Source organism: Bos indicus, chromosome 24 (genome assembly GCF_029378745.1).
Source record: "Bos indicus isolate NIAB-ARS_2022 breed Sahiwal x Tharparkar chromosome 24, NIAB-ARS_B.indTharparkar_mat_pri_1.0, whole genome shotgun sequence".
NCBI classification, from domain to species: domain Eukaryota; kingdom Metazoa; phylum Chordata; class Mammalia; order Artiodactyla; family Bovidae; genus Bos; species Bos indicus.
The window spans coordinates 3,966,824-3,987,894 of NC_091783.1; the positions used below are offsets into that span (position 1 = coordinate 3,966,824).

General features: G+C 48.9%; 1 protein-coding gene across 2 annotated transcripts in view; it reads right to left on the minus strand.

The window, feature by feature from the left end:
• Positions 1–2,305: 2,305 nt before the first annotated feature.
• The window catches only part of ZNF407 (zinc finger protein 407), a 387,088-nt gene continuing 368,322 nt past the window's right edge, over positions 2,306–21,071 (minus strand). For both annotated transcript variants that reach the window (XM_070778647.1, XM_070778648.1), the window contains exon 9: positions 2,306–4,292. In XM_070778647.1, coding sequence (XP_070634748.1) covers positions 2,989–4,292 — 1,304 coding nt within the window. In that variant the 3' untranslated portion in view covers positions 2,306–2,988. The remainder of the gene's footprint in view (positions 4,293–21,071) is intronic.

The following is a 21,071-nucleotide window of genomic DNA, read 5'->3' on the forward strand; positions in this document are numbered from 1 at the left end:
GGCCTGGAAGCTGGAAACCTCAGCCACTTCTGTATTCTACCTTGGACTGAGCAGTCCCAGCCTCCCCACCAAAGGTCCTGGCCGGGGTTTGATAAGAAGCTGTTCCTTCTGGGCCATGGTCTCCAAGTAAACATTTCTGTTGCTCTGCTTTTCACTGCTTCAGAGTTGTGTTGTCTTCTCCAGCCCAACCTCCAGGAAGCCTCAGGCTCCTCGCGTGCGCCTCATGGAAGATTGTGCTTCAGGGAACACGCCGGCACGGCGATGGGCCGCGCCTCGTTATTCCAAGGCCCACGCTTCTGTACGTGTTTCTTCAACACCCTCACATTCCAGCAGTTGTGTAATGAGAGAGAAGAGAGAGACCACATTAACCCAGCTCTACAGGTAATTACAGGACACAGGAGCCTAGTGAATCCTCTGCAATCCTTCTGAGCCTTGAAACACCTTCTGGACAGTTTTTTTTTTTTTTTAATGCAAAGGCCTGCTCTTTTCATTGTGCATACAACACGATTGCTGGTTTGACACTGCAGGCTACACTGGTTTTATGAAGGATTAAATGCCACCTGAGACATATTTATCCTAAATAAATCACAAACGGTAAACTGCAGCATGTCAGTGTCAACACCCAGGACTGCGGCAGAAAGGTTAGCCATACAGGACTAAGCGCGGTTAGGAATTAGCATCCAAGCTGAAGGCTGCGGGCTGCAGCCAACGGGAGGAATGATCAAGAAGATATTTTCCCACTGAAAATCATCCCCCACCTCCACTTTTTTTTTTTTTACATGTACGAGAAGCTTGGCGAGGGGCATCACTTTGTAAAGGTCATCTTCCTCTCAACAAAACAAACCCAAGTTGCTGCTGTCACTGTTTGCTGAAGACAGTGTTGGAGAGGAGCGGAACTGCCCTGCCATTTTTAAGAATTGGGGGCAAGTCATACCCAGCTAATTATGAATTGCAGTGTCAAGCCTGAGATTTTCCTTTTTTTAATTTTTTTTGGGAGGGAGATGCCTGCAGATGGGTGGGACCCAGGGCTCTGAGGACCGGGTCAGGGGAGACACAGAGGGTTCAGGCACCCGGCCAAGGCTGGCTTCCAAGCTGACCTCTCAGGGGGCGTATAAACAGGACTGTGATGGAAACCACAACAGTACCGTTTTCTCTTCCTTTTCTCCCTTCTGCTCTTCACAATTTTAAGATGCTAACCACAATAGGTGGTGATTGCAGCCATGAAATTAAAAGATGCTTACTCATTGGAAGGAAAGTTATGACCAACCTAGATAGCATATTAAAAAGCAGAGATATTACTTTGTCAACAAAGGTCCATCTAGTCAAGGCTATGGTTTTTCCAGTGGTCATATATGGATATGAGAGTTGGACTGTGAAGAAAGCTGAGCGCCGAAGAATTGATGCTTTTGAACTGTGGTGTTGGAGAAGACTCTTGAGAGTCCCTTGGACTGCAAGGAGATCCAACCAGTCCATTCTGAAGGAGATCAGTCCTGGGATTTCTTTGGAAGGACTGATGCTGAAGCTGAAACTCCAATACTTAGGCCTCCTCATGTGAAGAGTTGACTCATTGGAAAAGACCCTGATGCTGGGAGGGATTGGGGGCAGGAGGAGAAGGGGATGACAGAGTCAGGATGGCATCACTGACTCGATGGACGTGAGTCCGAGTGAACTCTGGGAGTTGGTGATGGACAGGAGGCCTGGCGTGCTGCGATTCATGGGGTCACAAAGAGTCATACACGACTGAGCGACTGAACTGAACTGAACTGAACCACGATAGACTATGTTACTGTCACCAGAATCTGCCTGGGTCATGGGCCAAACGTGGAGCACACAGCACCAGGGTGCAGAGATGGCCAGCGGAACCCAGCACATTCAGCATGGATGGAGAGGGGAGTCGACGCTGGCCGACGAGGAACAAGTACTCTTTGCATTTTATGGCTGCCCGTCAGTTGGCTGCTGGAAAGAAAATGTCATCCTTCTCTTTTAGTGCTATCCGTTTATTTCAAAGAAAAAAGAAACAGAACAAAAACCACCTTTGGGTTTGGGGGACGGGAGGGTTTTACAATTTTGGAAGAGAAGCAATTGAATTAAGAAGCGGGTCACCTGGCTATGAATTCGCACCCCCAGTGGAAGGGACCCCATAGCAAGGCACACACAGGCCTTGGGGGGCCAGGGCATGGCTCTCTATCACTGATGTTTGATGTCAGCTCTTTCACACGGACATAAATCACTGATAAATCCTGTGAAAATGATATCAACATTAAGAAACATTTGTTATAAAAGCAAAATATTGATACAAACAGTATTTTTCAGAATGCACATTTCATATAGACTTTATTGTATGAAACTAAGTCAAAATTAGAAGCATTGGGTTTTCTTAACTAAGGTTTATTTTAATAAACGTCAAGGCTTTTCTTAACCATAGGCTTAAGGAGGAATCTTTTAAGCTGAAGCAACTCGGGCAAGGAGCACACCTACAACGTATGAAGAGGAAGGCGGTACACAAAACGAACAGGCTGCCTTTGGTCTGGGGACGCTGTGACCCTAACATTTCCAGGAAAATGAACAGGAGCAGGCTGCTTCGACGTGGTACTGAACGTAGCTGCAATTTTTAACCAAACATGTAATGAACTGTTACAGTGGGGACATGCTGGACTGCACGGGCAGCGGTGTCTGAAGCCACTCTTCCATGGCTAGGGCACGGTCCTTTCACAACTGAAATGGGAAAACATTTGTGGGAACAAAAAAGAAAACAACTTAACTGCTCGGCACAATGGGTAGAACACGGGTTAGAGCAACAGAAGAACCAAACGGTAACCAGACTTGCCTCGGTCGGCCCCGCCCCGCTGCAGGCCGCGCTCCTGCGGGCGTGCCCCCGGCGCCGCGTGCACGCGGCCGGCGCAGGGCCATCCCCGGCCCCTCGGACGCGCGCTTTGCTGGCGGGTGCAGGGCACATGGCCTCCTATGCTGGTCTCTCAGCCCCCGGCCTCACGCTTCGTGGACTTCGCTGCTGTCTCTTTGGCTCTGGATGACCGCGGCGGCCGGGGAGCCCTCCTGGGTGTAGATGACCATGCTCGTCAGCTGTTCGGCTCCACTGGGGACCACGGCCCCGGCCTGGAGGAGCTCCTGGGAGCCGGCCGCCTCAATGACGGTGTGCGAGTACACTGCTGGCTCGTCCTGCACGCCGGGCGGCAGCTCCGTCACGATGTAGTGTGTGGCCCCCTCGGGAAAGCCGCCGCCAGACTCCTGGACCATGGCCTGTACCAGCTCTTCGGTGACGATGATCTGCGAGATCTCGCCGTCCGCTTCGGCCAGGTCCACGTGCGGCCCGCGTGCCTCGGCCTCCTGCATGATGATCTGGGAGCCCTCGCGGGCCAGCATGTGCACTGTGCCCTCTTCGTTGACGATGACCTGAGTGACGCCATCCTTCATCAGCTGGCCAGCCGCGGCCGAGTCGCACACAGCGAACTGCAGCATGCCCTGCACCACCTTCTTGAAGGCCACCTGTGCACGCTCCTGCGACGCAATCACAGCGGCCGGCCGCACCAGCTGGGTCAGCACCTCCACCGGCTCTGTGGCGGCCGCGCCGTCTGGCCCGTCGTGGAACACGTGGATCTCCGGGGCTGCGGGAGTGGCTGCCTCCTGCCCCGGAAGCTGCACCAGCACGTCCCTGGGCCCAGCCCTGCCCTTCTCCTCGGCCGCCGCCGGGCCCTCCGCCCCTCCCAGCTCGGTGACCGCGCACAGCAGGGCGTCCAAGGCGGAGGCTGCGTCGGGCGGGGGGACGCCGGCCTCGGCCAGGCCTAGAATCTCCTGCTTGGTCACCTGCTGAATGACGGCCCCGCTGGGGCTGAGGGGCTCGTCCATGCCATGCCCTTCCATGGAGCCGCCCACGACCACCACCTGCGTGGCTCCGTCGGCCAGCGGCTCCGGCAGGCCCGGGCTGGGAGCCCCGCTGCCCCCTTGCGCCCCGCTCTGCCCCGCGGCGATGACCTGGCCGTCCTCGGTGATGTGCACCACGCGGGCCACCTGGCCGGCCAGGGCCAGTGTCTGCAGCGTGGCCGCAGCCGTCTCCTCCACAGAGGCGTCCAGGGCGAACTCGCCCTCATAGCCCTGGATGATGATGACCTGTTGGACCGGCTCTGGTGGAGCCGCCGGCCTCCTGCTGCTCCGCAGCGGCCTGTCCTTGACCGGAGACTCCTCCGCCAGCGCGGCCGCCGTGAACGGGCTGTCTGTCTCCACGAAGGTGGCTCCCTGGCCCTTCAGGCGGCATTCGTAGGACTTGGACACAATGCCTAGGGGAGACAGGGACCAGTTAGAGCCTAGAAAAGTGACTTTTAGGATTAGAAGTAAGATAGTTCTTCTGGAGAAGCTGGAAAACCTCAACAGAAGCATCCCCATGACCCATGACTCAGATCCCCCAGCTGCCTGCGTGGGGGAGCTGGGGGTGCTCAGGGCCTCGATGGGTGCTCCCAGCAACACAGAGCAGGGCTGTGCTGTGAGGGGGAGATGCCTACACCCCTGGCTGACTGTCCAGATACAATCTCAACAGCCATGGTCCCCTTCCAGTTCCTGCGAAAAGAATATGAGGCATCTCCTCAGTCATGGTCATTTCTAATAAGATGTTCAGTAGCTGGTATTAAGAGCGTTTTCCTTTTAACTCAAAGGAAAATCTTTTTTCCATGTCCCAATATTAGCTTACAGTGTATCTGTTTATTCGACAAGAAGAATGAAAGCTTTGCATACTGAATTTATAAACTTGCCCTTGATAAACACCAGCTGTGAGAGTTTAAGGCCCCGAGCGTGTGGGCCCCTGCTGCATGTCAGGTGCTGAGCCTGGGAGTAGGGTGGCCAGCCTGCTGGGAGCGGTCCACGGCGGCCGGGCACCCAGCACAGACTCAGGGTCTTCGTTGTCCGTCGCTTGGGGGCGGCACACAGGCCGCCTGCGAGCACGGGTCCCACCGTGTCGCTGTGATGTCTGGCCAAGCGCCTGGCACGCAGCCGCCCTTCAAACCATGGAGAGGACCACCACGCTCAGGCTCTGGGGAAGGACACTCAGCAAGAGTTGCAGAGAGACAGCTGCCCAGCCTGCCTGAAGGGATAGGAACACCCAAGCTCTCCCCCGGGTCTGAGTGGGAAGAGCCTGGAGACAAAGCACCCAGGGCAGCAGAGGTGGGGTCTGGGGGTGGCTGGGCCGGCTCTCGGGGATCACAGGCTAGGCTGGGACCAGGCTGTCGGGGCCCCCTCTGCAGGAGGCACTAAGGCACGTGGGCCACAGTCTGTGCAGAGAAGACACCTGTTGAGTGTTTTTAATCAGGAAAGTTAAGCGAGTGCATCTGTTTGAGAACTGTGATTGGGGCCCAGCGTTTATTGCCGTAAATACTGGCCCTGCCTTCCCCATGGTGAGCACCCTGCGATCGTTTCACGAGGAGATCAGCCCGAGGGACCAGGGTGCGTGCCAGAAGCAGGGGTCTGGAAGTGCAGGGCGTGCGGGGCCGGGGAGAGGGCACCTGCGGGCTGCGGGTCTTGGCGCACCTGGCGGTCCCTGTGGACGGCGCCTGTCCCTGCAGTGTGGACACCCACCGCCCGCCCAGGGAAGGCAGGGCAGCCCTGAGCTGCCTTTGGGCTGAGAGCATCAGGCCCACCTTTCAGGCCTCCCTGCCGTTACAGAAAGGGGGCTCTGGCCGCAGAAGCGAGGAGGATGTCGTCAGGCGCGTGGACACCGTTCCCCCCAGGCCACCTGCGACACAGGCGAGGCTTGTTTAATAACTCGACAGGGAAAGCTGAGCGAAACCTATAGTCATTTTCATAAAAAAGAGACTATTTAAACAGAGCTCCTGTTTTCTCCTTCAAGTCCCTAATTCTCTATTAGTTTCTTATTATCGCCTCCTTCCCTCCTAAGTGAGCGTGTGCTGAGTTGCTTCAGTCTTTGTGACTCCACAGCCCCCCAGGCGCCTCTGTCCATGGGATTCTCCAGGCAAGCACACAGAGTGAGTTGCCATTTCTTCCTCCAGGGGATCTTCCCGACCCAGGGATCGAACCCAAGACTCTCATGTCTCCTGAACTGGCAGGTGGGTTCTTTACCACTAGCTCCTCCTGGGAAGCGCTAAGTGAGAGAATGAGCTCTGAATGATTTCTTATCTCAATGGCAACCACATTTAAAATATTTCACTTCACTCTCCCTAATGTAGGTCCTTTTTTAAAGAAGCACACTTTATTCTTACCGAGGGAGAAAAAAGGATTAAGAATTGTTGATTATTGTTGCTAACATCCCTTAAAAATAGGACAACTATTTTGCTTACCGCATTGGTGCCATTCTGTGAGAAAGCGTTTACTTTCAATACAGAATCCACTTTAAGCAAAGACCCAGGGGCAAGGCCTGCCTTTCAGCAGGAACAGCAAGTCAGGCCAGATCCACAGAAGACGTTTAATTATATTCTCCACGAGGACACCTGGGCTCACTGCCCAAGACTGAGAACCACGTATGAACTTTTAAAAATGCAAACTCCCGGCATTCAGTGTGCTGCTGGGAAGGGTCACTGGTTAGGATTTTCAGGAAGTCAGGCCACTGCATCCCTCTAACTCCTGAAGCCAGAGGGAGCCTCCCCATGGCTGGGGTCAGGATCAGAGGGGGCTCCTGTGCCCTGTGCTTTAACCTCATCACATGGGCATGTTCTGAATGTCAATCCTCCTAAACTCACTCCTCAAAGAGGGCAGAGCTGGCCTCAGTGCAGGAGCAGAAGGCCTGCCCGGTGGGTGGGGCGCTCCACAGGTCCTGTGTCCACCCCTCCATGCAGGCCTCAGTCTCAGCTGGTGGGGGTCGCCATCTATGCCCAGTTTTCTCCCAGCTAGGACCCCCCCCCCCGATTATTTAACTTATATGCAGAGTACATCATGTGCAATGCCAGGCTGGATGAAGCACAAGCTGGAATCAAGATTGCTGGGAGAAATCAATAACCTCAGATATGCAGAAGATACCACCCTTATGGCAGAAAGTGAAGAGGAACTAAAGAGTCTCTTGATGAAAGTGAAAGAGGAGAGTGAAAAAGCTGGCTTAAAACTCAACATTCAAAAAACGAAGATCATGGCATCCAGTCCCATCACTTTATGGCAAATAGATGGGGAAACAATGGAAACAGTGACAGACTTTATTTTCTTGGGTTCCAAAATCATTGCAGATGATGACTGCAGCCATGAAAATAAAAGACGCTTGCTCCTTGGAAGAAAAGCTATGACCAACCTAGACAGCATATTAAAAAGCGAAGTCATTACTTTGCCAGCAAAGATCCATCTAGTCAAAGCTATGGTTTTTCCAGTAGTCCAGTATGGATGTGAGAGTTGGACCATAAAGAAAGCTGAACACCACTGAACACCAAAGAATTGATGCTTTTGAACTGTGGTGTTGGAGAAGACTCTTAAGAGTAACTTGGACTGCACGGAGATCAAACCAGTCAATCATAAAGGAAATCAGTCCTAACTATTCATCGGAAGGACTGATGCTGAAGCTCCAATATTTTGGCCACCTGATGTGAAGAACTGACTCATTGGAAAAGACCCTGATGCTGGGAAAGATTGAGGGCAGGAGGAGAAGGAGACGACAGAGGATGAGATGGTTGGATGGCATCACCGACTCACTGGACATGGGTTTGAGCAAGCTCCAGGAGCTGGTGATGGACAGGGAGACCTGGAGTATTGCAGTCACATTACTGAGTGACTGAACTGAACTGAGGTCTCCCTGATCTTTTGTCTCTGGTCCTTGCCAAGCTCTTCCTGTGCTACCCTTTGACCCCTCTCCTTCCCTGTACTTTTCTACTTCGAATGGAACATTTCACATGTCTTCATCACACTCAGAACCTGATCTAGTTGGCTTCTGCCCATTCTTTAATTCCAAGGTCATTTTGTTTATAATTTGGAGGAGAAAAAAAGAAATATGGATACAAAACATAAAGAAATCAGCCTTCCAATCACCCTCCCCCATCCCTAACTGATTGAGAAGAGGACCTACTGCCCTGATGGGACTTCCCTGGTGGCTCAATGGTAAAGAATCTGCCTGCAGTGCAGGAGACCTGGGTTCAATCCTGGGTTGAGAAGATGCCTTGGAGAAGGGAATACCAACCCACTCCAGTATTCTTGCCTGGGAAATCCCATGGACAGAGAAGCCTGGCGGGCTACAGTCTGTGGGGTCACAAAGAGTTGGACACGACTCAGTGACTGAATTGTGCCCTGACATTAACAAAGGAGGAGCTGCTGTAGCTGGAAGACATGAGCACCCCATCCTCGATGCTCCCTGAGGGAGATGCTACATGCTTGAGTCCAGGCAACTCTTTCTTTAGTCTGCAGCAGGATTGAAGTTACAGAATTATCCTCTGAATCCTGGGGAGCACAGATAATGATGCTACTCAGAACTGCTTACTGAATTTATCTGAATCCGGAGGTGGGTTAAGCCACTCCCAGACCATTAAAGTAAACTACGCGGGTAAATACTGCTGTCACCACGGGTGTGACGATGCTCATCAACACCAGCACCTTCACCTCGGCTCCGCGCAAGCCGGCGACTCCATCACAGTTCATAAATGCGGCCGCAGGTCCAGCTTTGATTCAGCAATTTAATAACTTCGAGTGCTGTCAGTACTGCTTTGAAAAATAGCACCTATAAAATGTAACAGCCTCAATCAGATTGGAAAAGATTCACCCACTGAAGATTCTTCCATTTCGTCCATAATGAATTAATGTTGAGCTGTGTAGAAGTTCAAGTGTCATTTAAACTAATGTGAATCTCTACTGTAACTTTACATTCTAACCCAGCTATGAACAAGAATTTACTGGGCACATCAACTTCAATTTTTGAGATCTTTAGAGTAAATATGAACTGTAAAGTTCACCAATGCAAACGGCCCAATGGACACAGTATCTGGAGCACAGCAAGTTTGTGCCAATTTTATCCACAACTGCTTAGTCACTGTTACTGCTTCAAAACTGCACACACATCTTTAACAAAGCATGGATACTCCACATAATATTTGTATGTCACTTGGCATTTATCAAAGACAGCGTCCAGTTTCAGTATGCTGATAGTAGCTAAGCAGTAGGGTCTAAACCAGCCCTTTCTGGATCTGCTTCCAACAGGACAGACAGTAAGAAGATTTGTGTAGAAGGTGCAAACGCAGGTGAGATGGGCCTGTTTATGAGATTCCCAACTCACTGCCCGTTTCCTTTCATGAGGACAGAAGAATTTTACTGCCTTATCATAGCCAAATGCATTGAAAGTTTGCAACTCAGCTGAAATAAAAAGAATCTTTTTTGGGGCGGGGAGTGTGGTGGGGGGCGCTGAGGTGTTGTTTTCAGGGAACTGCTCTTTAATGAGCTCCCTTCTGCAGAAGATCACTGTCGCGCGCACTCCCTCCTGCCTTGTCCCCTTGGAAGGGAGCGTCTCCAGCGCTGAGACCAGGAGCCCTGCCAGGCAGGAGCGGGGTAGGGGGGTGAAGCTGGAGACCCACCCCCGCCCCCTGCAACCATGCCTGCGGCTCTGCTCTGCGTCGCAGAAGCCACAACTAGGGTTTAGCTCCTGGCTGCTCCCTTTCTGTGGCGTGTTAGCCTTTCGTTGCTGTCGTCATTTTTCCTCACAGAATAAATACCTTATGCTTTTGTTAAGCTTACATTTAATTAAAATGTACAGAATTTGTGCAGTAAACTCGAATGAAACAAATAAAACAAGGCCCCCTCTCTTGAAGGCATACGTTGTGAATGAAAAATGTCATTACAGACTAAAAAATTTTGCCGTAAACAGGGCCTACAGAGAGAAGTTTCCCCTGTAATGACATCCATAAAATACTCAAATGGCACTTTTAGTACCATCCTGAATATGGCATTTTCTGTGCTCTACACACAATCTAAATGGTTTGATCATAGAGCATAATACTCCATTGGGTTTATAGAACAATCAATGTTCCATAAAATGATGTATTTATCCAATAGTAGGCTCAGCAGTTACTGGCGTATGACATCGCAGGACAGAGGCTGGGCTCCTCACGGCTCACGCGCGGGCTGTAAAACTTGTCTCACCCACTCCAACAACTTCATCTCATCTGCGTCAAGTAATTTGTTGAAGACTCAGCTTGGCTTAAAAAAAAACTTGTAATAAAAATTCATGGAATTTTCAGGAGAACGAAAGCCGATGACAATAGAAAGGTCACATTGTGTCTCCACTAAAGGGGTCAGAGGTCACCAGCAGTTCTAAAACCGAAAGTAGATTTCATGCATCGTGTAGCAGATAAAGATGGCATTAAAAAGACTTGTGCGGCTGAAATGTCGGCTGCGTCAGGGAAGCCTGTGCTAATATCCAACGTGAGCCACTGTGCCGCCACCAGCCAGCATTTATTTTAAATTTCTCAGCTGCTCCTGCAGTGGTATTCCACAGTGCTAGGTTATGTCTCAGACACTGTGTGTGTTACATTTTATATTTTGGGAGGGCACTAAGCTTTGAAATGCTAGGCTGCCTCACTGTCACAATCAAAGCACCTCGAATACGATGCAATTAAAAAAGCAATGCCTTTCATATGAAAATCTGAGGCACATATGACACTGTGAATCTTAAGCCCCTTACGGTTTTCCTCAACTTCAGTTTTAAGATGTGATTTTAACAAGAATGTTAAGAAATCATAGTTAATGTCTATTAAAATGAAACAATATTAACAGATTATGCTAATAAATTAGAGCCATATTTTAATGTCACAAAAGCTTGTAAGTTTCTCAAGTGAAAGCTGGAAAAATGACAAATTAAAATTCAATGAAATATAACCTTTTAGAAATTTCAAACCAGGGAATAAATTATTCGTATAATGGCAGTCACCAATAGTATAGCCAATCACATCGATATCAGTAACTGCTCTGTAATGGAGTCATTTTCTGGACAATAATAGTTACTGGTATGCTGGTGTTCCTGCACGAAGGCCCCAGCAGCGCCCCCTGCAGCCCGGCTTGAAGAAGTCTAAGAGGCACAGTCAGGGAGCTGCGCCCAGTCCCCTCCACGCAGAAAGCTCCGCAGGCTCGACTCCCTACAGGAAACCCCGACCCGGTCCTGCAGGCAGCCGATCACAAACAGCGTGGCCCATGATCGCAGCAGGCTGTGTACCAAAACGACAATATGGCAATTTCACCATCTTTCTCTGTTTTCTTTTGGCGAGAACAAAGGATGGTCGGTACCTTACATCTCATTATTTTCAAGGGTTAGAAACGCATTTTGGTCAACGTTAATAAAATTCACACACAGGTTAGAAATACTGAGGTTGTTGGAGACACAAAATTGAAATTATCTTCGGATGCTGGCATGCTTGTTAGTGTGACCACCATACCGGTGGGATGTATTTCAGAGCTCAGGCATGTGCTGGTCATTCTGAAACCAGCGTGCCCTGGCCTAAGGATGTGTTTAAATACACGACAACACGATAAATAAGAGGCACCCTGCTAAGTACCTGCTTTATGCCACAAATAAAGGCTGTGTCACAGAGTTACAGTAAAGGTCACTGCTCTGTCCTCAAGTTCATGAAGGCCATCGTTTGATAAGAAGAGATGAGGAAAGTTATTATTCTGTAAAAAATTAACTGTAGTCCACATCTTTTCTGAGAGACTCTTTGACCTAAGTTCAAACACAATTTTATAAGCTACCTGTTTAACTGCAGGGAATATGTACAATAAGGCAGGGCCCAGATTTAAGAAACAAAAGCCTTAGTCCTCTTCCCCTCAGTTATCACTTAGGACTAGTAATGGTAAAGATAATCATATAAGACCCATGAAAGAAATTCTAAGATGCTCAGGAAAAACCATGAATAAGTTTTATCTCCAACTGGAAATACAGGAACAGACAAGTTTCTACCTTTGCGTCTCCATGGGCATTGAAGAGTGACAAAGGATAAAAGACAATATTTTACCTTTAAAATCACAAACCCTAAGAGATGCTGTATTGCGTCAGAACCTTAGGTGCAGATGATCACTGGCTGCATGGAGATCTAACGGGAGTTACGCAGGCAAACCTCCCTCAGGCCGCTTCAGAGCCGGGCGTGGCGGCGGGCATGGTGACTGTTTCCCTGCTGCCAGGGCCGCGAGGCTGTGGATCCCTCAGGATGGGACCCCAGAACTTTGGAGATCTGGCCCATGGGGCAGAAGTGCGTCATCATGATTCACAAGGGGGATGAAATGGGACTAAAGTCAGACAGTGAAGTGCTCTGATCTCAGCCTTTACCTGCCAAGAGCACCCCTAACGCCCATCGGGTTTCCTAGTAGAAAGTGCTCAGACGTTTTGAACAAGCTGGGAGGGAGGGGGCTGCCCAGGGTCGTGCCCTTGGCATCCCACATGCGTTCTGGGGGTCAGGGCGGGCCTGGCTGCTGCGGGGAGCCCGCCTGGGACATGTGTGTGGTTCCCCGGGAGCCCTGGCGTCCAGCCCTCCACCCCGCGCCTCTGACCTCACCCGTGTGTGCTTGTGGTCTGCTGACGAAAGGTAAGCCGCATGCCACACCCTTGCACTTGGAGCTCGGGCCTTGAACAAGCGGGTGGATTTTAGGCTGGCAGCATTTCTGAAGGCCTTCAAAGACTCCAGAGGAACAGCAGCCTTGTCTGCTTACTGCAAGGCCGTCTCCGTTTGACTTAAAGACGTCAACTCAGACTAGCGCTGCCATTCTTTCTGGAGTTACGGCCTCAGAAAATTAGGAAGCCCAACGTCCTTTTCCTGAGTATCCTCGGCCTGTCTTGTAAAACTCCCCGTAGAGATCACGCACTATTAAGAGACAAGGCCTCCTTTTCAGAAGCTGTAACTGTTACGCGCGCTTAGAAGGTAAAATCACGCAAAGAAGTCCAGTCAATGGTGTTCGTGGACCTCCTCTAATGCGGCTGAGTTCACAGGCCAATGGCAGATAAAACTGGCCTCCTGTGTGTTTCTGGCAAACCCAAGGAAAAGATCACGCTAATTGTTGTAGGCATGTTCCAACTGCCTGTGTTTCAAAGTATCTTCCTGTCTTTCCTGAGGAGATGAGAGGAAGTAGATGACTGTCTCCACTGCAGACACTTGTGTATGAAGGTAAAAAGCAAACTACTCCTCAGTCACAGCACAGAGGCACCATTAAAATCGAATTTACAGTAGGCAGAACCTGCAGCTGGGCAAAGCTCACTGTTAGTATTTTAATTATCAGCCAGGCTTTTGGAGGCCTAACATCTGCTCACAGGCGAGCAGTGGCAGCTGCTGGTGTAGACTTAAAACAATGTGAGTTTCTTCTCCATGTAGTCAATTAATCATCCATTCTGGGTACATGGCTGCTACCTTTCCTGTGTGTGAGGGCCCCGAGCATCCACTGAGTGGGTACTGGGTGGAGTCCCCCTGCTCCCGAAGACCGCAGACACCCTGAATCTGGGGACCGAGAACATGGGGACACAGTGCCCGGCTGTGGGCGGTTGGCACCAGGTAAGGTTCACAGTGAGGGCCTGACCACCCAGCTCAGGCACAGGCAGAGCAGGCTCCGACCGGAGGCTGTAAACATACGAGTGAGCAGGGGCCGTAGATCCGCCCTTTCCAGGGTCCACCAGGCTGATTTCGGGGAGCAACGGGTGCTGTCCTGCTCTGAGGCTGGCCCAGCACATGGCCTTCTCTGCAGTGAGCACAGGACAGAGGTGGGGTCAGGGTGGGGAGACTGCTGGTTACCGTGGAAGAGGACAACGTATTTCCTCCTGAACCAGTGAATTCTACCATCTTTATTTTGAATGTCTTCCTAAATACCCAAGTAAAACTCCTCTGTTAAAATTGCAGGGTATCCCACATGCCCGGGATAATCAAGGCTAAATACTCATTTGAAAGTATCAAACAAAGTCCAAACGTGGAGGCCTGAACCCTTGCTTTTAAATGAACGGAATGAATGAAAATAAACTTACAAATTACAACACTGAAACAGCAGCAGCTGAAGCCTCAGTAGCTCTGAGCGCCAGTAGCGTATGAGACTTGATCACTGAAATGTAAGTCAAGGAGGAAGTGCTGTGTCGGGGATTCTGCAAATCCACCTCAAGTGGACCTCCAGAATGATCTGGAATTTGGATACAGATTCTTATGTAGCACATAAAAATATGTCTAGTACTTTAAAAGCCAATTAAAAAGGGGACCTATTATACCCATATACATGCAATATCATATCCCAAAGGGAAAGAAAACATATCAATTTAATTCTTCAAGAATAATGACTGTGCACAAGCAAAATATGTTATTTGCAAATAAGTGCTTGCAAATAGCAGGCTCTCTTATCTTGTCATTTCAAAACAAAGCAAACATTTTAAACGTAATTATAAAAATGTATGAAAATACCCCCGTTGACTTTTTTAACGGCAGAAAATGTCAAGGATTCCCACATCAGCTCATGAGTGCAGCTCTCAATTTAGAAGTCAAGCTGAGAACTGGATTCCCATGGGAGAACCAGGAAGTAGCTAGTTGATTCTTTCCGGCGCTGTGCTTCGGGCCAACAGAAGGGCTGGGTTTGGTTGGAAACTGCATGCGTGGCTGCCACCAGCATGGAGGTGGGGCCCATGATCACGAGGGGAGGACTCCCCCAGGCAGTGTGTGTTAGGCTGAAAGGAGATCGCAGTTAAGGAGAGAGATCAAGGGGACCCTGATAAGTGCAGAAAAGTCAGAGTCAGAGGAGATGACTAGGTGGTCAAGACCGTGAGTCTCAGAAAGCAAGTAAGAAGAAGGTGATCAACCACGTTAAGTGTCAGGAACACCGTTGAGACTAGAAGCAGCTCAATAGGTAACGGATCACCAGGAACACCGTGAAATTTACCCCCCAAACTGAGAGTCACAGGGGTGGTAACTGGACTGAGCACAGGACAGGGTGCAGACCTCACCCCGCTGCAGATAAACCTGGACACGTGTCGTTCTAGTTCCACAACTACCACGAGGACACGACCTCGGAGCACACGAGCACTGAGTCATGAACCCTCACATGTGGCATTAATCGGAACACAACACGGTTAGCGGCTTCACGAACAGGAAGGAGGAAAGGGACGCATTCAAAACTTGGAATGACGCTCACAGGAATATGGAAATTCATATGTTTTCCTTCACCCCTATTTATTATTAAACGCCGTCAAGTATTTTCCTGAACAGAAATGTCCCACTCTTTCTCGGAGTCGCAAGACAATCAGAATGACAGTACTGAATTAATTCCTCATTTGCTGGCTGAAAGGAACTCGGAGCTGCACTGCCAAAGGGCAGAACCGGGAGAAGGACACCACGCGTCTCGGCGTTTGTGCACGTCCGTTTGATTACTGCGCTGTGTTATCCTACTGGCCTAGCAGCTGCTGTCTCCCTTCATCTGCAGAGCGCCAAGGCACCCGTTAGTCACTAAGCCCTGAGAAGTATTACTGAGTATCTGGAATTCTTAACAGAAATTCCAGGAAGTCAGGTGGATAAATCACAGACATAAAATGAAGGGAAAAAAACACCTCCTAGGAAAGGTTCCATTAAAGGCACCTTAAGAAGCTGTGCTAACTGGTGCCAGCCCAGGGGCCAAGGTACCCCCACCCCTCAGGAGCCGCTCTGCAGCCTCCTGCGCTGGGCCCCAGTGCTGGACAGTCCAGCCTCACCTGCCTTTCTTCCAGGTGCTTTGAGTAACTTCTGTTGTCTGGGCCTCCTTCTTACTGCTGCTGCTACTAAGTCATTTCAGTTGTGTCCTACTCTGTGCGACCCCAGAGACAGCAGCCCACCAGGCTCCCCCGTCCCTGGGATTCTCCAGGCAAGAACATTGGAGTGGGTTGCCATTTCCTTCTCCAATGCATGAAAGTGAAAAGTGAAAGTGAAGTCACTCAGTCATGTCCAACTCTTAGCGACCTCATGGACTGCAGCCTACCAGGCTCCTCCATCCGTGGGATTTTCCAGGCAAGTGACTTGCATTGTCTGGAACAAACACTGCTGGCTTCCTCTGCTCTTATATCTGACCCCGTCCTGCTCGTGAATTAATGACCATGCATCAACCATGTCCACCAGCTTTCCCTACACAACATAAGCAACCCCCCAAATTGTAACTTAGGCAGCTCACCTCACTGAGCTTAGGTTCTTTCTTAGAAACACTCTTTTATCATTCAATTCTTGGTTTTATCGTCCCACTTTTTGAATTTATTTATACATGTAGATAAATAAATAAGTTCAAAACACGGGATGATAAAAAGGGGCTTCCCTGATAGCTCAGTTGGTAAAGAATCCGCCTGCAATGAAGGAGACCCCAGTTAAATTCCTAGGTTGGGAAGATCCGTTGGAATGGAAGATCCCATTCCAGTATTCTTGGGCTTCCCTTATGGCTCAACTGGTAAAGAATCCACCTGCAGTGTGGGAGACCTGGGTTCAATCCCTGGGTTGGGAAGATCTCCAGGAAAAGGGAATGGCTACCCACTCCAGTATTCTGGCCTGGAGAATTCCATGGACTGTACAGTCCATGGGGTTGCAAAGAGTTGGACACGACTGAGTGACTTTCACTTTCACACATGAAGAATCAGAATCCTAAATATTCTGATATGCTCAAAATTTGCTTGAATTTTGGATATAGCCTTATTAGTAAAGAAGGCTTCACTCCTTTTCAATCTACAAAAAAACGGTCATGAACACAACTTATCTGGCCCAAACTTAGCTTGGACATACTGAAGGTCAGAGGGCAAGGGGCATTTGGGAGGAAAAACAGTAAACTCTGATAAGAGACTTTTTGGCTTAAACCCTCACATGTGGAAGAATATGTGGACCTAAAGAGGGAGAACCTGTCTAATTAGGTTTAACTTCAACACCATGAAAACACTAAGGAAGAGAGGCCAACAGTGCCCAGGTTCTCTGCAGGGCCGCCCAGGGGCTGGCCAAGGCGGATCTTGAGTCCTGGCTGGTGGTGGCGGGGTGGGGAGGTCTCTGCTGTGCTGACATCAGGGTGCTGTGGACTGGCTCGACTTTCTAACCACTGGATGATGAGTGGATGCAACAGATGTATCAGAAGGATGAAATGCTCCCTGGGAACGCCCAGATATGAGGCAGAGGGGAGTGAGGCCGTGTGAGCTGAGTGGGCAGAGATCTCCGCAGGGGCTCTGCTTCCATCCGCCTTTCTGAGGCAGATGCTCTCAGCTTCCCCTTGCCGGAGAACCCTGTGATTCCAGGACAAGCTGGTGTTCCTGGGGCCATCTGAGTAGCCTGGCCTCCACCACTGTCCAGTCTACAGAAAATGGCATCACATCATTGGTCTCACATTGCTGCCTTTAAAAAAATGATGTAGCAGAGTCAGTTCTTTCCTGTTAAGCTATGAATCATAAACATTCTCTTAAATATCTGACGCACCTCCACCTCCACAGTACAGTAGCTGATTGAGTTATTTAGATTTGGAAATTAATGGGCTGATGGTAGCATTACAGCTCAAATGGATTTACAGTTATCATATTTGGCCCAGTGTGATTTCACATTAGAATTCTGATTGTTTGAATGGAAATTCAGAAATATTAAAAAGAAGCCATGTTAAAACTGGCTGGTTTATCACATGCAAATACTGTGCATTAAGATGGAAAACACCTATTCATGAAGATAATTAAAAATGGACATCAATGCAATACAATAACACATTGACAGATTCTGAGACTTACAGAGCAGTGGGTTTCTTCCTTCTGCTTAAAAGGAAGAAATGTTCTTCCAACCCCATCCCAATTCATATTTGATCTGCAATCCAGCAACAAAGCCCTGTGGTCTGTCAGCACAAAACCTTATAAAAATGGCTCAAGGTTTTCAACATTCGAGTTTCCGTGTTTTAAAAAGAAGAGGGTGTGGGGGTGAGAAGTGTTGCAGCCGAGAACAGACAGTGCGCAGCAGAAAGAGCAGGGTCAACGGAGGCCCCTGGCTCCGGCGCTCATACAGCAGCCACAGGAGCAGCACCGTGGAGAACAAAAGGCGGCGATGATAAAATTGGTGCTCTTGTTTTATAAGGCTGGCACGGATGGGCCTGGCAGGCTTCGTGTTTCATTTTCATGAAACTTCAGCCACATTTCCAGGGCAACATTTCCACTGTTTGCAGGCAAAGGGTCTCCGTGTAGGAGGCCAATGTCTTGCCAATGATTCTGCTCAATGCCCCAACCTAAGCCAGAAAAAGGAATTTAAATGCTCAGTTAGGTTGAGTGTTAATAATCCTATATAACAATGTAAACTCGATGATTCAGTTATTAACATGCATTTTAATTAAAATGAGTCACGTTTAATTCCCAGCTAGACATGAAGTCCTAATGTAAAACTTTCTGCTGAGATGATCATAGCTATGGGCTCTACATGCACACAGACTATTTCCCTAGTGTAGCTGAAAAAAACTGTCACCCCTCGTTCAGACACACATTGCTGATACTGCATTCTTTTACTCTACAATAATGTCCTAGGAGAAAGTCTCTGCTCTAATGGGATCTACACCAGTATATTCAGCCTGAGTGTTGAGTGTAGCAGTAACTAGGTTAAGAACCCAGAAGACTCTGATACACAAATACAATCTTTAGTCTTGGCCCAAAACATTAGATACATGGTGATCTTCAGAAGAAAGTAAGACATTTTAAACACCACCACCACATGTAACAATAAATGATAGTCCCCCCCCCAATAGTCAAATATCATATGGTTTTAGTCATATCTGGCATATTTATATAATTTATTCACAATAAAATTAATACACAACTACTATATTTACTTGGAGAAGGAAATGGCAGTCGACTGCAGTACTTCTGCCTGGAGAATTCCACTGACAAAGGAGCCCGCAGGCTGCAGTCTATGGGCCGCAGGAGTCGGACAGGACTAAGCAACTAAGCACACGATATGTTTATTTCACACCACCTATCTTAAACTTACCAGTGAAAATCTCATTGTCACTAACGACTGACAAGGTTTAGAAAAGTGCCGTATGTATGAGATAGGAACAAGGCTGTTTTAAATTCAGATCCACTTCCTCATCAAGGGTACTGAGGGTTGTTCCTAACAGTGGGAGAACACAAAAGGAGAAACAACACCAGCAAACGCCAAGCCAAGCAAACCAGTCTGAACAGAGCCCAGAGTAACAGGAGCTGTGAGCAGTACGGAATATTCCAGTGGCTTCTTGAAGTCAAGGCCAGAACTATCAAGGAGTCTAGTTCTGGAGGTCTTGTCCCCTAATATTAATAAAACAAGACAAAACAAAACGGAGCAGAACAAAGCACCGTCCCAGGAAGCTGTATGTAAACAATTCTGTGTACGTGTTCCAATGGCAACACTTAGTTTTCCCCAAGAGGCCACTATAGATTCCTAAAAACGGATCTAATACCAGCTCCATAAATTAGGAAAACTTTCTGCAAAGGCTCTAGGGACATTAGGAAAGGCAAACTGCTCTCATCAGCTAGGATGTTTTCAATAGTATTTTGTATTTTGGCCACGGGGATCAAAATCTTATGCTATCTATATTTGCATATTTCTCAGTAACTTTTTACAGACACATATAGAAGACACCAAAGATTGAAAGCAACCAAAATAATTCAAAACTGCTCAGCACCTCTTTAATGTCCAAAATAAACCTGGCAGTTTAGCAAATTTAAAAGCTGTCATTGATTATTTAATCAGCTGGCTCCCCTGCAAATACTTCTCTGTACTGATCTCTGTCAAGTACATGTACTTAGGCAGAGGTTGGACTTACTTCAAGATGCAGGGCATTTGCCTTGGCAAGTTAATAATTTTAACCAACGGCTCAGGTAAAGCCAAAGGGGCAGTTTATCAAGTCTAAGCGTAACAGGATGTTACAGCTCCCAGAGGGAATCCCACTTTGGTCACTTTAAGAAGACCCAGTGTTTGCAAGGGACAGCACTACACTCAGTGCCAGGAACCGAGTTTGAATGGAAGGCCACAGACTGGAACTCGTCTGCACGGAGGTGATGTAGGAGGCAGAGGTTCTCTGTCCAGAAACCACAGCACGGGAATGGGGGTGGAGGGGAGGGAGGGACTGGGCAGGCTGGCTTGGCAAATCTAGATTCAGGGGGCTGGAAAAAAGGACACAAGAACAGTCTCCAAGTATCTGGCAGGTCGCCATGTAGAAGAGGGATAATCACACGTCCCTGTGTAACTTCAGTGCGTGTGTGCGTGCTGTGTCCCTCAGTCGTGTACAACTCTGTGTCCCTGTGGACTGCAGCCTGCAGGCTCCTCTGTCCATGTGGGTCTCCAGGCAAGAATACTGGAGTGGGTTGCCATGCCCTCCTCCAGGGGCTCTTCCTGATTCAGGGATCAAACCCGCATCTCCTGTGGCTCCTGCACTGCAGGTGGATTCTTTACTGCTGAGCCACCAAGGAAGCCCTTCAGTGCACTGGTGGTATGTTTTAACCCATCTTGAGAATTTTCTAAAAATTAGAGCAACTCACAGGTGGATACACACTTGAAAAGATGCTCAGCATCATTAATCGCTAGGAAAATACCAATTAAGACCACATGAGATACCACGACACACTCACCAGAATGGCTGACATTAAAAAGACTAATAACACCAAGTGCTGGTGAGGATGTGGAGCAACCTGAACTGTCACACATTGCCGGTGGGAATGCAAAACGGCACAGCCATCAGGGGAAACAGTTCAGCAGTTTCTCACCATGTGACCTCGAAACCCCATTCCTAAGGAAATGAAAACACATGTTCACACAAAGATCTGTGCCCAAATGCTTAGAGTAGCTGTGTTCACGATCGCCCACAACTTGGGTTGTTTGGAAACAACCAAACGTCCGTAAATGGGAGAATGGACAAGTGTACTGTGCTATGTCCGAACAATGGAGTAACGCTCAGTAGGAAAAGAAAACGGCTGCCAAGTGCGACAACAGGACTGAATCCCAAAAAAGTTATCCTAAATGCAAACGAGGCTACCCACTGCACAATCTCATTCATGTGACCCTTGGAAGAGACAATACTACAGGCACTGCCAAGAACCACGTGGTCGGTGAAGACAGTTACCATGAAGGGACCCCAGGAGACGTTGCGGGTGCTGGAGATGGTCTGTAACTTGACTTTGGGAATGGTTACACAAGTGCACACATTGGTCA